At 49.8% G+C, this 16,562-nt stretch overlaps 1 protein-coding gene across 1 annotated transcript; it reads left to right on the forward strand.

Moving 5' to 3' along the window:
- Positions 1 to 2,989: 2,989 nt before the first annotated feature.
- LOC137912024 (target of Nesh-SH3-like) lies at positions 2,990 to 16,086 on the forward strand. Its single transcript, XM_068756372.1, has 21 exons — positions 2,990 to 3,077; positions 6,157 to 6,336; positions 8,315 to 8,383; positions 8,470 to 8,602; positions 9,377 to 9,558; positions 9,677 to 9,729; positions 10,057 to 10,096; positions 10,368 to 10,442; positions 10,957 to 11,046; positions 11,760 to 11,948; positions 12,241 to 12,315; positions 12,656 to 12,721; positions 13,580 to 13,648; positions 13,738 to 13,863; positions 14,193 to 14,282; positions 14,366 to 14,575; positions 14,644 to 14,749; positions 14,821 to 14,900; positions 14,995 to 15,024; positions 15,101 to 15,382; positions 15,464 to 16,086. Exons 1-21 carry the CDS (start codon positions 2,990 to 2,992, stop codon positions 15,577 to 15,579), a joined length of 2,349 nt encoding a protein of 782 aa, XP_068612473.1. The 3' UTR covers positions 15,580 to 16,086.
- The last annotated feature ends 476 nt before the right edge of the window (positions 16,087 to 16,562 follow it).

Consider the following 16,562-nt stretch of genomic DNA (forward strand, 5'->3'; position numbering starts at 1 on the left):
CTCTTGAGTACGGTAATCACAGAACAGGTGTAGCCAAAAGTAAGAGGACACAGTCTGAAGCGGAGATGTTTGCATCCTTGTTTAGCCTAGCTTAGCAAGCTTTGGATTTCTAAAATAAAACACTTTTAATAGTTAAATTGAGTCCAGATGAAGGTCAGGGGCCGTTAAACGGATCAATTTAACGGGTCCTTTAACATTAACAATCCTAAACTGCACTTAATTATTGCTATAATGTCACCCCCCCCCCTTAGATTGATTACGGGTAATTATTCCTGATAAAGCGTTCTTGTTTATATGTTTCCATTCCTGCTGGGTTGCCCTTCACGCCGTTTTGACGTATGTGTACATCTCTGCGGGGCGCGTCGGAGGCGAGCCACTCGTGACATTGTGCGTATTTCACTACAGTGGAGGATATTTTTGCGAATGTCGGTGTGGTTTGTCGGACGGCGCCGGGTCCAGAGTGACGGGAAAGGTCACGGAGGCCGAGCTGCCAGCGTTCAGCTGCTGGCGCTGCAATAACAGCCGCATTGTTTTAGAGAAATGCTGCTGGAGGTGTGAACGCTGCTGCCTTTAGGTCACAAACATAAAATAAATTCAGTTTTATTATTATAATTAGTGATAATGACACCAACTTTATGTGCAAGTTTCCTTTTAAATGCAAGAAGGGCCGATTTTCTGTCCGAGCTGTCTTGCAATTAGCCGCAGGAGTAACGATAGCGCGTTAGCCTAACCGGCAGTGTGAGGCTCGTTAGCCTAATTAGCTGAATTTAGTGGGAGCCTGAGGCTGCGAGTATTTAAGAGTCCAAGCTGTAATTAGAGCGTTCTTAATTAGCCTCCACGCCGCTTGATGTGGGAGCGTTTCGGTTTTACAGGCTGAGGCGAGGAGCCGGCGAAGGACGAGCATTATGAACGCACGAGGAGGAGCAAAGAGAGAAAGGGGAAGAGCGGAGGGAACGTTGTTGATTTTGGCGGGTGGCGTGCTGCAGCTCGTTGCTTGTTACAGCCTGTTTAAAGCCGCGACTTTTACACTTGAAAGAAACAAGATGGACGGCGATTGGACTTCCCGCGCGTCGTGTGTGTGCTTTGAGATCGCTCCGATAGCCTGCTCGAATCGCTGCATCAGATGTATGATGCGGGGCGAAGGTGGCGCCGGTGGTGGAGCGGGTCGTTCCGCTGCTCACCTAGCAGTTTGCAGAAAATGGTTAGCATGGTTTTAGCTAACCTATGCTACAAATATGCTAGTCCTCCAGGGAGGACAGCAGTGACCAATGTCAATATTCAGTGAACAGCATTTAGCTTCGCCCTGCGGGACGTGATTAACAGATCGTCTTTGTTGCGGCTGTATTTTAGCGCCGATCTCCACGTCTTGGCTCCTTTCTCTTCTGTCACAGTTGACTCTCTCTCTCTTTTCCCTGCAGATGAAACCTGATGAACCATCTGTCATCGCTTTCCTCTTTTCGCTGAGTTGATTTGCAGCTTTGCTCCTTTGTCCCATTGTGCAGCGCTCCCTTCGAACATTCCCCTCTTTTTTCCTTCCCTCCATCCTGTCGCATGCGACGGCACGTGTTGGACCAACTGCGCCCACAAAGTCAAGGGCCAGTGGGAGAGTTCCCTTCAGTCCCCCCCCCCCCCCTCCTCCTCCTCCTCTTCTTCATCATCATTACTCCATTCAGCCTCCAGCTCGCTCCAACACGGAGAAAACATGTCAGTGGTGTTGGCTCTGCAGTTATTCCCAGCATGCACGTGTGAAGCGGGCGGTTGTGTTGCGATGCGCGTGTTTTTTTTTTTGTGTGTCTGTGATGTTGTGGTGTTTCGTTATTCCCATCATGCTGTCGCTGAGGACGCTCCGATTCCTAGAGTTTTCCTTTAAGCACGTGGACCAAACCTCAGTGACCCAAAACATGGCAACGCACTCCTGCTGGGTAATTTGTGTGTGTGTGTTTTTTTTTGTTTTTTTTACTGGACAGCTCATTGACAGACATGCACAATGATGCAAACGGCTACGGACAAGACGACACAACAATTACAAACAATCAAAGCCACCTCAAGACGCAAAAATACCTGCGTTGATGCGATTTGCTGCACATTTTTGGCTGCAACGCAACTAAGAGTCTGCAGAAACACTCAGTAGGACCACAAACACACAAAAAAAAAAAGTACAACAACTGCAAAAGCCACAAAACAGCTGCGAAGAAAAGATTAAAAAGACTTAATGCTAACAAAATGAGAGCGAGAGGAAAATAAAGACCCTCTCTGAGGAGCCGCGGGGACGGGGGGGGTTCCAGCAGAACAATGAGTCGCTTATTTTCAAAGGAATTCCTTCCATTAGTAACAAATGACAATGAGTTCATGTTTAGTATAATTCATATCAGACGGGATCAGATGAACGTTTACTTTATTTGCTGCCTTTCATATTAATATGAATTAAAACATTCTCATCAGGTTCGAGTTCCAGTTTCTCCCGGTCGCGTTTCCACTGCGGCGGCGCCAGCGGACGTCTTTGCACGCCTGAATTGCGAGGCGCTAAACAGCGAAACCCATGTGGAAAACAACACGTTAAGAAAAGGGAGGAGAGAGGAAACATGAGGAGGAGGATAAAGAGGTGTGTGTGTGTGTGTGATGAAAAAAACAGAGAGAAGGCAGAGAGTAAAAGAAAAAGACGGGGGGGGGGAGAAAAACTTTTGTGTTTGGGTTCCAGAAGGGGGAAAAAGGGAGGGAAGAGCGAGAGAAAGAGAGAGAGAGAGTGCAGCTTTTTGGAGAAATTATAGGGGTTGATGATGTCATCCAGACCATGCCCACCTGCAGAGGCTATAGATGCTGGCGTTCCCTTGGTCCACCTCTGCACACCGAGGACGTCCAACGGCTGAACAAGTCCTAAGACTGCAGGAAGAGACTCTTGGTGAAGTCGTCCAGCTCCTGGTCCGCTCCTCATCCTCCCAGCACCTCATCCTCTTCATCTTGGACTCCTGGGAGCGGAAGCCTTGAGGTCATGGCGAGCATCGCTGTCCTCCAAGTCCTCGTCCTGCTGCTCGTAGGGACCATTCACCTCAACGGCATCCCTGCACAGAGGACCAGAGGCAAGTGCATGAAAAAGTCTGAATGAAAAGTCATTGTTAAAAAATCTGCACGGAAGGAAAGGTGATGGAAAAATAGCACGTGCATGTCAAAACGCCGACGCGACATTTAGACATGAAAGAGAAGTTAGAACTTGTTCAGAGAATAACATCTTTAAAAAACATTTCGCATTAAAAGGGTAAAGTTAAAAAGACTAAATGTAAATAATCCCGCAGCAGAGACGTAAAATGGATAGTTTTTTTGTCGAGGGTTCACGTGGGGCTGCTTTGCCGTGTCTCACCTTCCGTACAGGTAACGCCGTGCAGCTCTCTGCTTGCAGGTGTTTGTTTAACTCGACTGTGCCACTTTTTCTTTTTGCTGAGTCGTCACTTTCGGCTGTAAAGTCTTGCCGTTTGTTCCCTTAATCCTTTTTCCTTTGAAATCCTCGACGGGTCTTGGATGCACATTGAAGTGAGTTTGGTTTTTTGAACCCTGCAGGCACGTGTTGCACTGCCGGATGGGGGGGCGGGGCTGATTCATGGTGAAACCTGTAATTGAGATTAACATGAAAAATGATAGCTGGAGGGGACATAATGCAGAGAGAGAGAGAGAGAGAGAGAGAGAGAGTCAATAGTGGCCAGCTCTTTTTTTGGCTGCATTGATCTCAGTGATTTAAGGTTTGCTTCTATATGGAAGTTCATTTGTCGCAAAAAGAATTAGGAGTTTAATGCATCTTGTTTCTACATCTGTTTTTAAGAGGGGACGGCATCCCAGAGGACACGCCCACAACCAGCTGCTAGCCTCCTCCCATTTTTATAGTCAAAGCATGAAACAAAAACTGATCTGAAGGACACGGTGGACGGAATCTAGCGTAGGTTTTCCCCATCTCTGCACACGATGCCATCCCAACGAGGGTTAGGGTTCGTCCCGGAGAGGAGCCGGTCCGGATAAAAGGGGGCGGATCCGTGCCTTTTGTAGCGGGAAGCCTGAGGGAATCGGGATTTGCTTTCAGGTTTGCAGACTCCAAAGTGAAATTGTCCTGAATGAACCTCCTTACCGGTGCGGTCGAGCGGACTGGTGGATCGCCAGTGTTTCCAGTGTTAGCGGTCCAGACTTCCTCTCCCGTTTATCGCTCAGAAACAGAAACAGCTGCAATCTCGTGTCTGTGGAAATATTAAGCTGTGCGTGTTTAGCTTAGAAACCGAGGTGAGGAATAGTCAGGAGCTCCCCCTGCTGGTGTGGAGTCAAACCCTGTCCCGTATTCTTAATAGTACAGTGGACCCTTGTGTACTTGTGCTTGTTTTTGACTCAAAGCTGCGTTGTGTGTTCTGCAGTAACGTGCAGCAGCAGAACTGCAGAAGAATCCGTATTTCAGTGAGGATCCAGTGCGGAACCCTGATTACGTGACTTCCGTACATCGTCCGCCTTGGATAACAAAGTCAGATGTTATCTATGCTTTTCAGAGGGACGACTTCCCTCTGAGTAAAGCAGGAGGTTGTCTTTCATGCCGGGTTTTATCTCCTCCACTCAATCGGCTGCTGTTGGAAATTCTTCTACAGGCTGCGTAGGCGCTGCCAAGAACGAGCTGCATGATTACACACGTCCAGCTCGCCGACCTCTGCAGGCTTCCCCCCCCCCCCCGACACTGATCGACTGGAACTTCCATCCCAGAAACAGCCCGGTCAAGACAGATGTTTCTCGAGATCCAAAACAGCGTTTCTCCTTAAAAGCACTCCTCTAATGATGGAGGAACGTTCTCCAGTGCTGCTTGGACAGCTACAAGGCGCCGCACGCGGTTAATCAGCTCAACAAACGCAGCTCAGGAGGCGGAGTTTGTCTGTTAAAGGGACTGATTCGGGGATTTTATAAAAAATCAGGGTCCAATCCTGGCTGCTCCCGACGTGTCGAACATACAGCGTGGCATCGTCTGTATATCGACAACTATAAACATAATCGATGGGATCTCCAGTCGAGACAAACTTTTTCAGCCACATGAAGGATCTTCAGGTGCTGCAAGAACCCGGAGATTCCTCCAATCCCCGACTGTTGTGGTTTTCTGTCTCGGCTCACCCCCCCCCAGGCTCTGAGCCATGGAAAAATACAAATCTTTATTGTTCCTGAGGAAACCGTTTGGGATTGAAACGTTCCGTACTTGTTAAAGTTTTAAAAGTGGCCCGTGATGTGGGTTCATCTTCCGATTGGACGCCGTGTTCACACGCGTTGTCTCACAGCCTTCGAGGGAAATCGTAAAGAAAAGAACAACTAGAGCAGAAACGAGGAGGGTTTGGTTCCACCCTGAGATACCCATCTTAGGAGTTATGAGAACAGGAAAGGGAATCAAACCGCCGTCCTTCCAGCAGAACAGAATGTGCTTTAGATGTCCAGAGACAGTTTTGAGGCGTGAATCATCTGATATGCATTAAACACCAAAAAAACAGACATGGAAAACACAAGAGAAAGAAACGTGCAGCCATGCAACCTGCTCTGAGGCTGCGGATTTTAGCTAAATGCTAACGTGCAGAGGATGACGCTAGAGGATCATTGATCTCAGTTGAATTAATCACCCGATCATTAATATCCGTAGTGGTTTTATGACGAACCGGTGGTAGCAATGGCTAAATTGGCATTTTTGGGCTCTGGTTACTTCCAGCGACGTCGTCGATCGGTTCCGCTCCGATCGTTTACCTCGGAATGTTTCCAAAGATGAGGAGGTGAAAGAAAAGATGGAGGAACAGCACAGTTCTTTTTTTTTTTTTTTTTCTGACTCCCAGGTGGTCCTGAATCCTCGGAGCCAAAAAAACGTCTGAATCCCTGAAGTTATTGTTTCTCCGACAGGAAGAGGAATGTTGCAACACGTTTTTCCCTCCGGCTGATTGGCCTCATTTTTTAAAGTGTTTATTTTGCAATTATCTAAAAAAAAAATGAATGTGACTCGGCTTAAGTTGAGCAATCTGGAAACTCGCTGACACTACACAAAAATTAAGTTTGAATATTAAGATAATTTAGCTGGGGGGGTTTTCCGGCGTTTGTTTGGACGAGCAAGATATCGATATAAAATGTGACTCATCATCACCCATTTCTCCTTCTCCTCCTCCTCTTTAGCGCGGCGTCAGAACATGAAGGTCCGGATCAACGCCACCGGCGACACCATTGTGATGAAGTTTGTGCATCCCAATCCGGACGTGAAGCTGGAGGGCTACATCCTGGGATACGGCAGCAGCGTGTTCTCCAAGCAGTTCATCCAGCTGCCGGAGAACGGACAGCCGTACGAGGCGGAGATGGGTAAGACTCTCTACTGGAACCTTAAGAGGACATGTCTGTGGTGGACATCTACCCAGATTAGGAGGATGTAGCATGTTCTATGCGCCGATGAATAAATATTACCAACAGTTTCTGTGGGAACACGAGAAATATGTTGAGGATGACTCAACTCCATATAACAGCTCTGTGTGCGCAACCGCTAAACCGCCGTGTCTAAACCTCGAGACTCGTGGGAAAACAGAAACAGCGAGGTTCTGCAGAAACACTCGGAGAGGGGGGAAAACCCCGAACGTGAGAATCCTCCAGTAACGAGGACTCTGGCAGCAGCAGCAGGTGTCTCCGATCCGTTCCTGACGTTTGGCCAACAGTTTTCATCCCGTATCGAGTTATCGCGGAGCAGTACGCGCTAACAGGAAACCTGCCGAGAGCCGTCCTTCGTCTCCCGGGGTGAATCGTTGCAGCTCGTGTTATCAACTGTGAGAGAGCAGCTTTCCTTCCCGATGCGGACGAACAAGACTAGCTTCTGTTCCGTGTTTAAAAAGAGATCAAACACTGGGTCAGCTTTGGTGCGTAGATCGGCAGGAACGTAAATATGGACCGGGCGTTTCTTGCGTTTCTGGGTGTCTCGCGGAGGTTTCCGACCGATCGCTAACTCAAATCCGTTTGAGTATAATTCAAACGTGGGTTCTTGGATCCGTGACACGCTGCGTTCGAGAGCAGTCGGCCTTCCTTGGTTTGTTTACTTTCCACCCGGATGATCAATTGCAAACAGATATAAACAGTTTAGCATCGGGAAAAGTTTGATCTTCTCTCAGCGCTCGTAGCCTCGCAGGTGGGCGGAGCCACGGCGCTGTTCTTAGAGACTTTATATGCTGTTGGAATCCCCCAGTGGAAGAAGCAAGACGAGAGAAAGCGTGTCGGTTCAAGGCCCGTCTTATGTTAAACTGTCAGCTGCGTTTAACCCCCCCGACCTGGGCCTCCCAGGTTATTTCAGGCGATTGCCGAGGTGGGCGGGACGTGTCTTCACCTGTCAGCGAAGCGTTGAAGCAGGCCTTTTAAGGCAACCCGAGTCGGGACAGACGCGCGATGTGCGGCGTTCACCTTTATCTCGTGCTCGAGAACGTTGATTTTGTTTATTTAAACGTTTCTGCGCCAACAAGGAAGCGAAAGCTTTGATTTCAACATGCAAAGCTTTTTTGTGAAACTAGCGCGGCCTTTGACCTTCCAGCCAACCACCTGCCAATCCTTCCTTGTTCAGCTTCAATTAATCCAAGAAAGACTCGTTTTTAATTATAATCGACGTCGAATAACATGGTTTGGCAGAAATGACAAAAGACTGCATAAAGTTTGTTTGAGCATTTCTTTATTAATAAACTCTGAGATGTGAAGCTTGTCTGTCTCGACTTGAGGCGCCACGGCTGAAAGTTCGAACCCAATCTATCCATGCGCCTCGGACGACACCATCGTCAACGGATTTGAGATTAATCGAATCAAACCTAATGAGCTCCCGACGGCCTCGAGAGCAGAAACGCTTAGAACCGAACCGTCGGGAAGCTGCACCAACATCGGGTTTTGGTTCCGTCTGAGACAAAAATGGCCGTCGGACTCTGCCAAGTCCGAGCAATCATGTACAATTATGTATCTTTAGTTGCACAATTCATGGACAAACCCTTTGCAAAGTTTCGGTTCAGGAGTTTTTCCTAATGATCTGCCCAATTATCCAGACATGCACCAAAATATAATTGGTTCTTTCAGAATCTAGGCCAGATCCGTCCGTCTGTTTCGTGGAAGCCCGTCTAGTAGTTATCCTGAACCAAAGAAACAACCGGCAGGCAAATGAGCACAGGTGAAAACATTTTGGGAGTAATAAAGGCAGACAAAGTTCCAGGAACAAACGGTTTAAACGCTGAAAGAGGCAAAACAAACAGATATTTAAATGTGAAACAGCAGCCGAACAGAACAGATGGAGTCTGATCTCCTGATCCGCATGTTCTAACAGACGCAGAGCCCAAGTACCTGGTGGCCGTCCAGCCGATCCCAGTCGACGACGTGAAGAAACACTGCACAGGTACAGCAGCCGCGCCCCGATTGGCCCCCGTCCCGCAAACGCCAAGCGACCGGATGCGCCACCCCGTCTCTCGCCCGTGTGCACAGGGAAGGTGAACCTGGAGAAGCCGCTCCATCTGGCGATCGGCTCCGTCAGCCCGACGGCGGTGCTGTTGTCCTGGGGGACCCACCTGAAGACGCCCTACCACGGGAACATCATGAGCGAGTGTCTGGAGGACGGGTGAGAGCCGGGGGGGGGGGGGGGCGGGGAGGAAGCGGTCATGTTGAAACTTGCAATAATCTTTCTTTGTTGATGGCATCCGGCAATTATTTTAGCTCCCGGAGCTAAGAGTGTCGACCGCCTCGCTGTGATTGGGTCGTTTTCGGCATGGGGCTGGGGCTTTGCATGTGGGGGGAATTTTGTAGCGGTTAGTTCGAACCAGACCGAGGCCTTTGGGTTATAGTTTGGGTCAGGACTCTTGCCCCCCCCCCAGGCGTCCTCTGCCACCTGGCGCCTCTTAATAAAAGTCAGGCCTTTCTTTGGATTGTTTTGGTTTCCGGCTCGTATTTGACATCTGAGATCGGGCAGCGCCGCCGTAAGTAACGGCACCTACGCTACGAGGAGACGGTGAGGTCACGGCGGCGGAGAGAGAAGAAAGCTCTCGACCCGGGCTGGCTGGAAGTTGTCATTTGTTTGTTGTTCTTTGGCGCCGCGTGCCAGAAGAGCGACGACTTGGACCGCGAAGGTGATGGCGATGGAAACTTTGAGTTCTATTTTAACTTTTAGACTCAACAGAACAGATTGAATCTTTATTTTGGAGTCATTTCGTTGTTTTGTTTTAGTAAAGATGAATTTTGTGAGCATTTATTATTCTAATAATTTTCAAATGATATACACGGTAATATTTCTAAGGGAACGAGAATAGAACCCTGAGGAACCTCAAATGTGTACAGTGTCATTCTAATGTTTCTCTGTGTCTAATGGATGTAAACTCATGCCTCCACCCGGCATCAGGTTCTACACCATCCGCTACAGGGAGAGGAACAGGAAGTGGAACTATCAGACCTGTCCCGCTAGCGACACCGTCATCGACAACCTGAAGCCCGACACGCCCTACGAGTTCGGCATCCGCTCCAACAAAGACGAGCGCAGCGGCACGTGGAGTAAAGCGGTCATCCACAACACCAACACGGGCAGTACGGAACGTTTGATTCTCTCACCTCTTGGCGCCCGAAATGGAACATTGTAAACGAGAACCGCGTCTGGTTCAACGACGTGCTCCGAGTTTCATCCGTTTGTTTCTGTTTTTCGCAGATAAGAATGCGCAGAAGCCCCTAAAGCTGCGCAACCCTCTCGCAAAGCCGATGGTATGTAGCCGCCTATAAATCTGGTTCTGTCTGCGTCGATTAAAAACCGTTTATTGTCTATTAAAAGCTTGTATTTATTAAGAAACGTCTAAATTCTAAAATGATAACACCTCTTAATATCGTTTGAATCATGCATGTAATGCGGCACAGCTCTCCTAGCAAACAGATGGGTTGACGTGTTTGGCCTCACGAGGGGGTCAGAGGTCAGGCTGTTTTCTCACACTCTAAAGTTGTGCTACGGAAGCCTGTGGCTGCCAATGTTAAAGAAGAACAATTCGTTTAAATGTTTTGTGTATTTTAGCTTAAGCACGTTTCTTTTCGATTCAGAAACCTCTCGGTCGACACGCTCTCTTCCCTCCTCGACCCGGTAAGACTTGTCCGATTCCCTTCCTGCATTACCCAACTTGTCCAGACGGTGTTTGTCGCTGCTCACTTCTTCCCAGCGCTCTGTTTAGGTATGTACAGTCGGTACATGCCGGATCACAGGATCAGCCGGGCATTTCGCTCCCATCTGGCTTTATGAGAGTCCCGACTGGCCACCAGCTGGCGCTACCTGTCGGGAGATTGATGTTTCACTGCCTTCGCCGCTGGTTTAAATCCCTCGTTTTCACCTGTTTTTTGGTTTTATTCCTTTGCAGCTCTGCACAACAGGACTCGACTTTCTCCTCTCCTCAAAAAACCGGCTTTCCCCGGAGCGCCTCGCACTTCTTTCGGTGATTATTTCCTTTTCCTTCCTCCACACACACACACACACACACACTCATCACTCACCTCTCACTTTTTTTTATTTTTTTATTCCCCTCAGAGCTGCAGGGACCACAAATGCTTCCCGGTCGGGCTTGACTGATTGGAAAATTGCCTTAAATAAGCCCCCAAAATGAGTACGATTAGTATAAAATGCAGTTTGAAAGCTCTTCTTAACAAACTGATAGTGGAGGATGCTTCCCGTTACCTGCTGGGATATGAAGTCCAATAGAGAAGAATTGTTGGCAGAGCACAAGTTCTGGAATTTGCGGAATTGATTCAATCCGACATGCAGCAGCGATGTGAGGCCTCTATTGGTCAGAGTCATGTTCACGCCTATGAGGTCATCATTATTTTAAGGTTTTCGTTGTTTTGCTTGTTTCAAACTGTCTGGAATCCCATCAGTCAAGCCTGACGTCCAACAGCTGCTTCCATAAACGTTCGCGTTTGTCTCCTTTCAACCGCACGTGTTGTCTCCCACAGCGGCGCCCGACGGCCAGCAGGAAACGATCCCTCTGCCCGGCGCCGTTGAGCCTCGCTGGCCTCGCGTGTTGCTCAGTAACAACAAAGAAGGTCTTTTACTTTTTTTTCTTTTTTTTTTTTTATCATCCAGCTTTATTTGTCTTTACCTGCTTCGGCTGGGCACGAGTTATGCACCTGGGGAAGGGGGCGGGGCGGTCTGGGACGTGCAGCTGTTGTGATTGGCTGCATGTTAGCATGCCTTGAGTCCAGTCAGTCGCTACGAGGAGATGCCGCCGGAGGTCCAGGAGCAGAGTAAGTTTGTCTCTAGAGGTCACGTGACTGCAACGACGCTTTGTTTGTGCATCGGAAGCCGTTGGGTTTCTTGTTTCCGTCTTTTCTACCTTTCCTCAAAAGTCTATTTTATTCGACAGATCTGGATCCAGTCTGAAAATGCCGGTGCGTTCTGGTCCTTTAGCACTTCCTCCTCTCTCTGTCCGCCGTGATCCGTCTTTGTGCATGCAGGGACTGCATGTCACCCAGTGTCACCCCCCCCCCCCCCCCCGAAACTCCCATTTCATCTTTCTGTGTCTTTTCTAAAACGTCGTCTTCCGGACCTTTCTGTGTTCCTACGAGGTGCGAGATTGTGGGATCGATGTGTAAATCTGTTGGATTCGTCTTCTAATTGGTTGGCTAGTAAAACGCAAAACAACACGAAGGGTTGAAACCCAGCCTTTCATCGTTTTCATTGATTCGTCATTGATTTAGTCAAATCCGAGATGATCCTTGTCCCATGATCTCGGTGCCTCTCTCCTTTCTCACCCCAGACTACGGAAGCACTCTTAGAAACCACACCGTCCAACCAGCGACCCGTTCTCCTGCCGCCCCCCAACTCCTGCCCACCGAGGCCCCTTCTGCGTCCCGCCTACTTAAATTACCCTTCAGCGGCGACTCCCATCGCAGGCAGACGCCGAAGGAGCCCACTAAAGCGCCCGCAAAGTCGTATAATCCCGCTGGTAATTTCTCTCCACCAACTTTGCTGTCTCTTTTCCTTTTTTTATTTCAATGTTTGTGAACTATTTACCTCATTTTAGAAATCGGGAGCTCTGGTAAATGTGACAGAAATTGCCGTATTAAATTAGAGTGTCATCTGCAAACAGTGAAACCAAGCTCCTTTGCTGAGTGTTGAAAACGCCGGTTTAATCACCATTTTGAAACTTTGATTGTTCTTCTTTCAACAGACTGTGGACCGTCTCTTTGACCAATAACAAATGTATTTAGCTTTAAAGCGTCTCTTTCCCCACGCAGTTTTTGGCAAATCACCGGATGGATCGTCGCTGCTGAAATCGGCTCTGGCCAATGAGAGAGCCAAATCAAACTGGGGTAACAACGGCCTCACGAAATGCTTCTCTATCCTGCGGTTAGAGGCCGTCTTGCTCTTTCTGGCCGTCGACTGTGAATCTTTGACCCTTTTGGGCTTCCCGTCGCCGACAGATGAAACGTTTGGTTCACAGGAACGGCTGCTGGTTCCGGGAGCTGCAACCGCGCCCGCCGAGGTCTGCACGCAGCACTCAATCAATTTTATATGACTGTCATTTCCCAAGATTGCGAGCGCTGAGAGACCTAGGCGGGCGTGGCTGCAGCTCCCGGAACCAGCATTATTTCTTTTTTTTTCAGGTTTGAGACTTCTCTCCCTTCGTAACACTCGTTTTTCTCCCAACAGCCGGCCGACAGCCTCACCGGGGCATTTCCCCGCCTAGACCAGCCTTATGGTCCCGACCTCGACTGGGTAAAAGAGCTCGCTTGTCACTTCCTGTTGCTTTTGCAGCGACTTCCCCTCCACCGTTGGTGTCTCCATTCATTTATTTATTTTTTATTAATGCTCACCTTCATCCATCCACCCTTCCTCTTGTAACTCAAGCCTCCTGCAGGTTTCCAGCAAAGCTTCTAGCACTGTTTTCTTCAAATAATCAAGTGGATGTTTGATTATTTGTCCAGTAACAGCAGCAGAGTCCATGTGGTGGTGATGGACTGGGGGGGGGGGGGGGGGTCCTTTACTTACACGTCTTCATCATTCCACAGTCTAATAACCATGTAAAAATGCTGCTTGTTACGCAAAAATATGCCCTCAACATATTTTTGTGCTTCCTCTTTGCTGAAGTCCGTATTGAGGAATGATAGAATTTACCCAGGAGAGTATAAAAAATGTTACGTGAGGCTGAACTCATTTCAAAAATATCTGCACCGCAGGCAGCCTGGCATGGCCGCCGCCGCCATATTTACATGGCACTGATTGAGAGGAATGTTTTGTGTTTAAAGTTCAGATGTTTCGGGACTCGATCGCCTTTCGTGTTTTGGCGGTGCGTTTACTCCATTGAGTTTTGGAACCTGATCAGTTCCTTGATTGTAAAGAATGTTGGCCCTTCCTGAACTGAAGGGGGGGGGGGGTTGTGGACTTCTATGAATCTAGCGGTGGATTTTGGTGGAAGCAGACATTTCTGTGTTGTGAAGGCGCTTTCATTTAACGGTGGTTAAAGGAGCGTTCCGCGAGTTTCCACGAGAGGTCATAGTTCATATTGGGAAGTTGCAGCCTGGGAACCGCGGCTGGTGGAGGATGATGATGAAAACAAATTGTATTTTATCGTAGGTTCTCTCCCTCGCCCGTCCGTTCCGCTCAACAAGAAGCCGAATATGGTGGGGAAGCCCGGAGGAACGGGTGAGATGGAGATCTGGACGCTTCCCCCTCAAAGCACAATTCGTTTTTCTTGATGTTTGTTTTTTTTTTTTTTCTACATTTCTCTTCAGATAAACTGAACAACTTTAAGCAGACGGAGAAGTTGCCCATCCTCAAACCCAAAGTCCCGCCGGCAACGGCCAAACCGGCCAAACCGGAGCGGAAGCCGAGCACAACGCCCGCGCCGACAACGGCCGGTACCACCAGCTCCACTTTCATACGTGATATATATATATATATATATATGTATGTGTTTTACCTCATTCTGAGGCTCGGGGTTCATCTCACGCAGCCACCTTTTTCTTGCTACTTGGCAAACCGAGAATCAGGAATATCATTTTAGGCTAATCTCCCCCCCTAATTGTTGACGGGAACAGGGAGGAGCCATGACAGAACAGGAAACACAACGAAGAACAGAGCGTCTGGTTGGCTCCGGTGGAACGTTCTTGCTCTGAATTGAACTTTTTTTTTTTTTTAAACTGTTGGAACTCACGAGAACGTTTTCTCTTCATGCTTTTTACTTCAGCCAGCCAACAGGAAACCTGGGAAGACTCTGAGCTCTTTAAACCGCAGCCGGCCTCAGAAATCGACGTGTTGGGCAAGAAACGCTACGTGGGTAGGTGGACTTGAAATGGAGCTTAAACCCCGTCGGTTTCTACGGCTCACCGACTCCCCTCCCCCCCCCCCGTTCGCCCGCAGCGCCGCACGTCGTCTACAAAACCGGCAAGAAACCCGAGGAGCCTTGCTCCATCACCTCCTCGCTCAACTACTTCCCCGAAGACGAACCGAGCGAGGCAAACGTCACGGCTCCTCCCAAGACTCCTCCTTCCAACCTCACCGTGGTGACGGTGGAGGGCTGCCCGTCCTTCGTCATCCTCGACTGGGAGAAGCCCGACAACGACACCACAGGTGCGGATGCGAGGCCTCGCGATGCGGTTTCTGGGTTGGGAGTGCGTTTCTCACGGTTCTGTCCGTAGAGTACGAAGTCATTTCCACCGCTAAGGGCTCCGACGGCGAGCGGGTTTCCGTTCTGACCACCAACCAGACCCACACGGCCGTGGAGAACCTCAAACCCGAGAGCAGGTACGCTTTGCTTTGATAATTCCACCGGTCTGGGCTCTGTCTCTGTTTCAACTTGTCTTTCCCGTCCAAAGCTACGAGTTCACGGTGAAACCGAAGAACGAGCTGGGGTCGGGTCCCCTCAGCGAGCCGGTGTCCTTCAACACGGAGTCCGGTACGGCGCCACGCCGCCCTCACGGCGGGAAACGGGGAAAGTCGAGGCGCCCGAATTGACGGCGTTTTGTTTTTGTGTTTCATGTCTCCGCCAGCGGATCCGCGGGTGAGCGAGAACGTTTCAGGTAACGCCGCGCCGTCCTCCGTGTGATCGCCCCCGCCGTCGGCGCGTCGGCCCTGAAGCCTCCTTTGTCTCTGCAGGGAAAGACGCCATCTGGACTCAGTTCCCCTTCAGGACGGACTCGTACTCGGACTGCCGCGGCAAACAGTACGTGAAGCGGACCTGGTACCGCAAGTTCGTCGGCGTCCAGATCTGCAACTCGCTCAGGTACAAGATCTACCTGAGCGACGCCCTCAACGGTAAATTCTACAACATCGGAGACCAGTCCGGCTTCGGGGAGGACCACTGTCAGTTTGTCGATTCGTTCCTGGACGGACGGACGGGCCGGCAGCTCGGCGCCGACCAGCTCCCGCCCAGACCCGGTAAGCGATTCGTCCCCGGGTAAAGCTTTTTAGCGGGACCTCTGAATGACCTCTTGTCCTTTTGTGTTTCCGGGGCGCCAGGTTTCTACCGGGCGGTGCGCCAGGAGCCCGTCCACTACGGCCAGATAGGAGGACACTCCCACGTCAGCTACGTCTCGTGGTACGAGTGCGGGACGCCCATCCCGGGAAAATGGTGATCGGACCGGCTCGTTGTCGGAGGAGCCCGGGAAGAGGAATCCGTCGCCCAGGCTGGGGACGACCTCTGACCTGCCTCTCCTTACCCAGCACTGTAAAAAACAAAAATTCACGCTAGACATTGTCTAAAGGGAAGCTGGCTCCCTTTCACATCGTGTGAAACGGGTTTTTTTTTATTTCCTTGTGCGCGAGGGCGCCGGATGCTTCCGTCGTTCCTCCGGCGAGACCGGGAAGACGCCGATGCTGGATTAGACCGATAATATTCCTGATATTCATTTGGAGGTTTGTGCCGCTTCACACGCCGTTTCCTGTTTGCGGTACCCGGCCGGGCTCCAAGCCGGCGGCCTGGAGGCGTCTTCACTTGCAATTTGCACAACAGAAATGTATTTATGTGTATATATAACTAATCAGTAAAAGACCCTCTCAAAGTATGAGCCGCTGCCTTTTAGCTCCCAGCTAGCATAGCGTTTAACAGGAAAGGATGTTTGGTTCTATATTTTCTACAATAAAGAAGTTATTTTTCCTTTTCTTTTTTTTTAAAGGCGTGTTTGTTCTTTGGTGTGACATGGAAAGCGGCGCCGGCTTCGGCCCGACGGGCGTGAAATCAGATTTTCTGGCATTTGGAGAAGCGGTGAGATTTCAAATCTGGAATTCCTTCGCGGTGGATCCTTTAGCGAAATCGGAAAGTTAGGGACGGCTAATCTTTCATCTTGTTCTCGTGGATGAACCCCAACGTTTAAGCCGACGGAGGAAGAGGAGGTGGTGAAGGAGCTTCATCACTAACGACTGAGAAGGTTGCCAGTGGCTCGGTGGGTAGAGCCCTGGGCTGGGAAGCAGAGAACTCCACCGCCTCCCCCGGTTCGAGTCCCACCTCCGGCAGCATGTGGATTGTGGGCTGGCGACTAACGCGGCACCTCTAAGGTGCACGGTGCCGGATAATGTCCAATTTAGCCATTTGTTGCCACGGCAACCCCTCGCGGTCAGG

This window comes from Brachionichthys hirsutus, chromosome 24 (assembly GCF_040956055.1).
Source record: "Brachionichthys hirsutus isolate HB-005 chromosome 24, CSIRO-AGI_Bhir_v1, whole genome shotgun sequence".
Classification (NCBI taxonomy): domain Eukaryota; kingdom Metazoa; phylum Chordata; class Actinopteri; order Lophiiformes; family Brachionichthyidae; genus Brachionichthys; species Brachionichthys hirsutus.